This window comes from Cynoglossus semilaevis, chromosome 14 (assembly GCF_000523025.1).
Source record: "Cynoglossus semilaevis isolate Cse_v1.0 chromosome 14, Cse_v1.0, whole genome shotgun sequence".
Lineage (NCBI taxonomy): Eukaryota > Metazoa > Chordata > Actinopteri > Pleuronectiformes > Cynoglossidae > Cynoglossus > Cynoglossus semilaevis.
Window position 1 is genome coordinate 16,052,705 of NC_024320.1, and position 4,753 is coordinate 16,057,457.

The 4,753-nt window shown below is 41.6% G+C and overlaps 1 protein-coding gene across 1 annotated transcript in view; it reads right to left on the reverse strand.

The window, feature by feature from the left end:
* nhsl1a (NHS-like 1a) overlaps nucleotides 1–4,747 on the reverse strand; it is a 13,420-nt gene extending 8,673 nt beyond the window's left edge. The window contains exon 1 of the mRNA XM_008325424.3: nucleotides 884–4,747. Within this exon, the coding sequence (XP_008323646.1) occupies nucleotides 884–941 (58 nt within the window). The 5' untranslated portion in view covers nucleotides 942–4,747. The remainder of the gene's footprint in view (nucleotides 1–883) is intronic.
* Nucleotides 4,748–4,753: the final 6 nt, after the last annotated feature.

The window sequence follows — 4,753 nt, forward strand, 5'->3', positions numbered from 1 at the left end:
TGAGAACCCTTGCTCCTTAAACAGTGTCTTAAGTGGTACCACAGGTTAGTGAGGTGTTTGTAGACCTCCACAGTCTACAGGGAGTCTTTTAGTCTGGTAATAGATGAGGTAGTACTTCAGCAGTAATAGGGTTTTGAGGAAGCTCAAATGATCCTGATGTAGGTTTAATAAGGCAAGTGTTTTGAAGCAGTAGCTGAGGTCCTCACAGTGTCTTCAAATGGTTGACTGAGGTCAAAGAAGGCCAACAGTTTCAGAGACGAATAAGGGCCTAGTGGAAGATGTCTTTTTGACACCAGAGTGATTGGTACAGGAGGTACCGCAGGCTGTTGAAAAGGCCAAACCCCCTCTGTGATAAAGAGGACCCTAGCTGGGGTTCTGGAGTCTGTTTAGTGCCTTTCAAGTACTACTACTATTAAATACTGATAAATTAGGTGATGTGCATGTCCTCTGACCTCATGGAGATGAACAAGTGAGCTACAGGGTTCCTGAAAGAGCAATGTTATTTGAAAGAGAGGAAAAGTTCCAGTAATAGTTCTGTCATACTTGGTTCCCTTTTTAAAGGCCATAAAACGAAAATATTACTTTTTTCTGACTTCTGTTTAAATCAGGAAAAATAATGTCGTTGGAGCTTCATGACAAATGCCTTGAGGATTTAATGTCATTGCTGCTTCCAGGAATTCCATCAGTTATGGAAAGGTTATGGAAAAGCTAAAAACAAAACTCCAGCAAGAGATTTGGATGGATGAGAATTTGAGGTATGGAACTAGGTGCCTTGTGTTCACGACTGGATGTAATGATGTCACTATGTGAGAAGAAGAAATGGATGTAGACACTCTGCATACACACACACACACACAGAACACAGAAATACATACACACTCACCTCTAGTCTTACTGAAGTACTGCAGAACAGATTTGATCGCAGCTCCGATTAAAACCATGATGACTCCACACACACTCACACATACACACTCCTAATGCTGCAGCAGACAGCGAGGGAGTGTGTGTGTGTGTGTGTAGGGCGAGTGAGCAGCAGCAGCATTGCAGCTCCACTCACTGCAATATCACTCTCCTCCCACTCTCCCTCTCTTTCTTCCGACTGTTCAATCTCTAGGTCTCTCGCCCTTTCACTCCTAGTCTCTCAGACACACACAGTTGGCAGAAAGCCAACGTGCGTGTGAGTGTGATGAGGTGATGAAGGTTATCCACAAACACTGCAACAAGCACCCAAAAGCAATAGATTTTGGCGCACGGGAAAAAGACCCAGACCAAAGTCAATAGTGAAATTCATGTTAGCTCGCAGACACTGCAGTGTTTGATCCACTGCTGCCTCAACGACTGTGTTCAAAGATGTCATGTTGCGAAATTCTATGTCCTATGTTCTAATTTACCTCCACCAGACCAGCAGCCCCTGTGTCCCTGCGTGAGCTAAAATATATTCTCTACGTGTTTTAAGTCAGTGATGGTGAAAACAATGATCAGTTTGTGAACATGTCACTGAAGGTTTTCACTGCAAAAAAGAACAGTGACCTCGAGGCAGCAACTGCATGTACACCCTCTGTCATAGCAAGTAGAAGAAACTACGTCTTTCAAGGACAACACAAGAACAGTACAAGCACCTGCTTCAGTTTCCACCACACAAACTAGTACCAGGAACAAGGACCACCTTTTTGAACAAAGTGGGTCAGTTCCAGTCCGATGTGGGTTGTGGATATGGGCCACCGGAGCAGCTAATTATTCTACTTTCTTCCTCCCTTTTAATTAGTTTGATCCTTAAAAAGAAAGTAGGTCACACACACACATGACATCATTTGTCAATCTACAATACTACTTCCTGTCATTCCATCAAAGATAGCCCTGTTGTCAACATCCACCATTTGAATGAGGGAAACCTGAGCTGTAGCAGCTAACAGACAGCAAATCTAGCTAAGAAATAGCATTTGTTTTTAATTGGGTAATGGATATACGTCAGTTAGAGTTCTGAGAAACAGGTAAGAGCTGGAGCTAATATGTGACAGCTGGTCAGCCTTGTTTATATTTCAGGTATTGGCCATTAGTGTAGCATATGGAGGTACAGCTAATCCCTGTTAACACACACACACACACACACACACAGTTTTTCAGTACTTCACAGAGACACAATGTATTTAGTTGTCCCCTTTACCCCAACATTAAAAATAAAAAAATATACCTCTAAACTTAACTCTTACCCTTTCATTAATCTGTCTCTAATCCTGACTCCAGAGCAGTGCACTTCTTTTAGGGTTGTACCAATAGCAGTATTGGTGCTGGGCAACCAATCTAATACTTTGTAAGAGCTTTGCACGTCATCAAACTGCACAAGGTTCATGTGTATTCAAGCGGATCATCAATGTTAGCAGTTTGGATGAGATTTAACATCATACCTTTAGGTAGAAGAGGGGTGGTCTGTGTGACTTCCTGTCCAGCGTTTCTTCTCTTCCTCCATTGTTTGATGCTAAACCTGTACCTCCTGCTGGACTGGTACTGGTACCGTGGCCTCTGTGGCTCCCTCAAAGGGGGCAAAGGGCATGACTCTGGCCGAAATGAGTTTGGACTGTACCCCTGAGAGATGACAGGATGGCCAGAATGTTGGAGCTGAATTTGTAGAGACTGAAAAGGAAAAGAAGGTTTCTCATCAACCTCCGGGGCCAGAAATGGTTTCCCAAGAGTCTCTGGGTCACAGGAAGGGTAAATGTAGGGGCGAGATGGTAAATGCTGGCTACGCTGCCAAAGGCTGCCAGTGTTTACTGAGTGATGATGCTGAGATAGAAGGGGCTTCATGTCACCCACAGGACACTCGGCTTTGTTGTAAGTATTGACGCTGCCCATATTCGTCCTCCAAACGGCATTGCAGTTCTGGTGGAGTTTGGCACTGAGCAAACGGCGCCGCAGACTGCCACTGCTCTTTGGCTGCAAGGTGGACATCTTTCGGGGGAGGAGCTCTTCCAGTTCTTCATCAGGTATGGCGTTCCAGCAGCGTGATGTGAGACCAGGCCCTGTCCCCTCTCCACCCAGACATTCCATGTTGGCTAACAGTTCCTAGTGCTGACCAATCAATGATTAAAGACACGTCAGCACAATATGACTGCTTCCTTCCTGATCCAATTTTTCATGCTGAAAGTTTTGACGGATTCAAAGCACAGCTTTATAAAGAAGGGATAACGTCTTCTACAAGACTTTGGTTCTGTTAAAAAAATAGAAGTAATCTAAAAATCTAAAATAATAGTAATCATACTATGTTAACAACATTCCTTCAAAATAAATGTCTGGCTTTACATGACAAAGTTGGAGAAAGCCAAACGTCTGTGATGTGGTCAAATGTTACATGATTTTTCATCAAACATAATAAAGTTTGGTTTGAAACAACAAAAATCGAGGAAACAACCAAAATAGCAGTCTTTTAGATTTTGCAAATTTGTAAAAAATTAGCTTCCAAAGATGTTGTCGGCATAGAGATTTGGCTTCTTAGAGGTATCCTCCTTTCATCCTTTCACAATAATGGTCTCGGAATCAAAAACCCCTCACTCTCAAAGTTCCACAGACCTGAGTCCAGATCCAGGGCGACTGACAACCACAAATGGTTTCCTTGTCTGTGTTTACTCTCTTCTTCTCCTTCTCCCTCTATCATGCTTACGCTAATCTGCTAAATGGGATTATCCAGGTCTACAGGTGGACACACACACGGAAAAGGACTCACCGATTTTATATGTAAAAAATCTTGACTGTCATTTTTTTTTTCGACTTTTCGCTTTTTAAAACCTGATTATCCACAATAATTTTACTGAAATAAAAGCTTGACTTTGTTTGAAAATGCTAAAAAAAAAAAAAGGAAAAATATCTGTCTGGTCCAGGACTCTGGTCCATATATTAAATTGAATTTTAGAATAGGAAGATAAAATATGATCTTCAAAGTATCCATGCGTATTACAGCAGATTAACGTTAACTTTAATCCCAAAACTGGGTCAGATAAACATCCACGGATGTGAGTATGGTGCAGGGGGAAGACATCAACCTCAGGCCGGGACATTGGAAAACTTGTTTCCTGTCTATTTCATCAATACTCAGAATGCAAAGGATGAAATCCTGAGATGTGCTTTGGCATATCACTATTTGGTGACACCTTGCTCTGCCTAACCATTTAAAACGGGAAATGTTGCCTGTTATTTATCACATTTCATCACGTCCCGGAGAGCGACCTGGAAATACTTCACAGAAGCAAAAGTATAAATTTCTTCAACTAGAGTTGGGTGCCCACATACTTGTAGTGTATATACTGAAATAAAAATAAATCGGTTTCATATTAGTTCCTCAAGTTCGTTAGGCCTCAGGCTGCAGTGAATTTTTTATTCCAGTAGAGGGCAATATAGCTCTGTATTTACTGTATATTTTTTGTTCTATACTAAACTATTGAGTTTTTTGTTATCACCCGACTTTTATTTCAGATTACATTTGTTTACTTCAGATCTACTCCTGACATTACTTTCTTTTTTATTTATTTTTGAACAAAGTAATATTTTCAGAAATGTTTCCAAAGCGCCATTCTGATTGGCTGCTCCATAGGAAAACGTTGAGGCCCATATGCGCATGCGTTGCTGTTCCACATACTGCAGCTGCTTCTTGGTGAATATGGTTAAATACATTAAGCTTTACTACGGGTTTATGTAAGTCCCACACTTAATTAATGTCGCATCGGACCTGGAGATTAGCCCACAGTCAAAGTTAAAGAGGAAG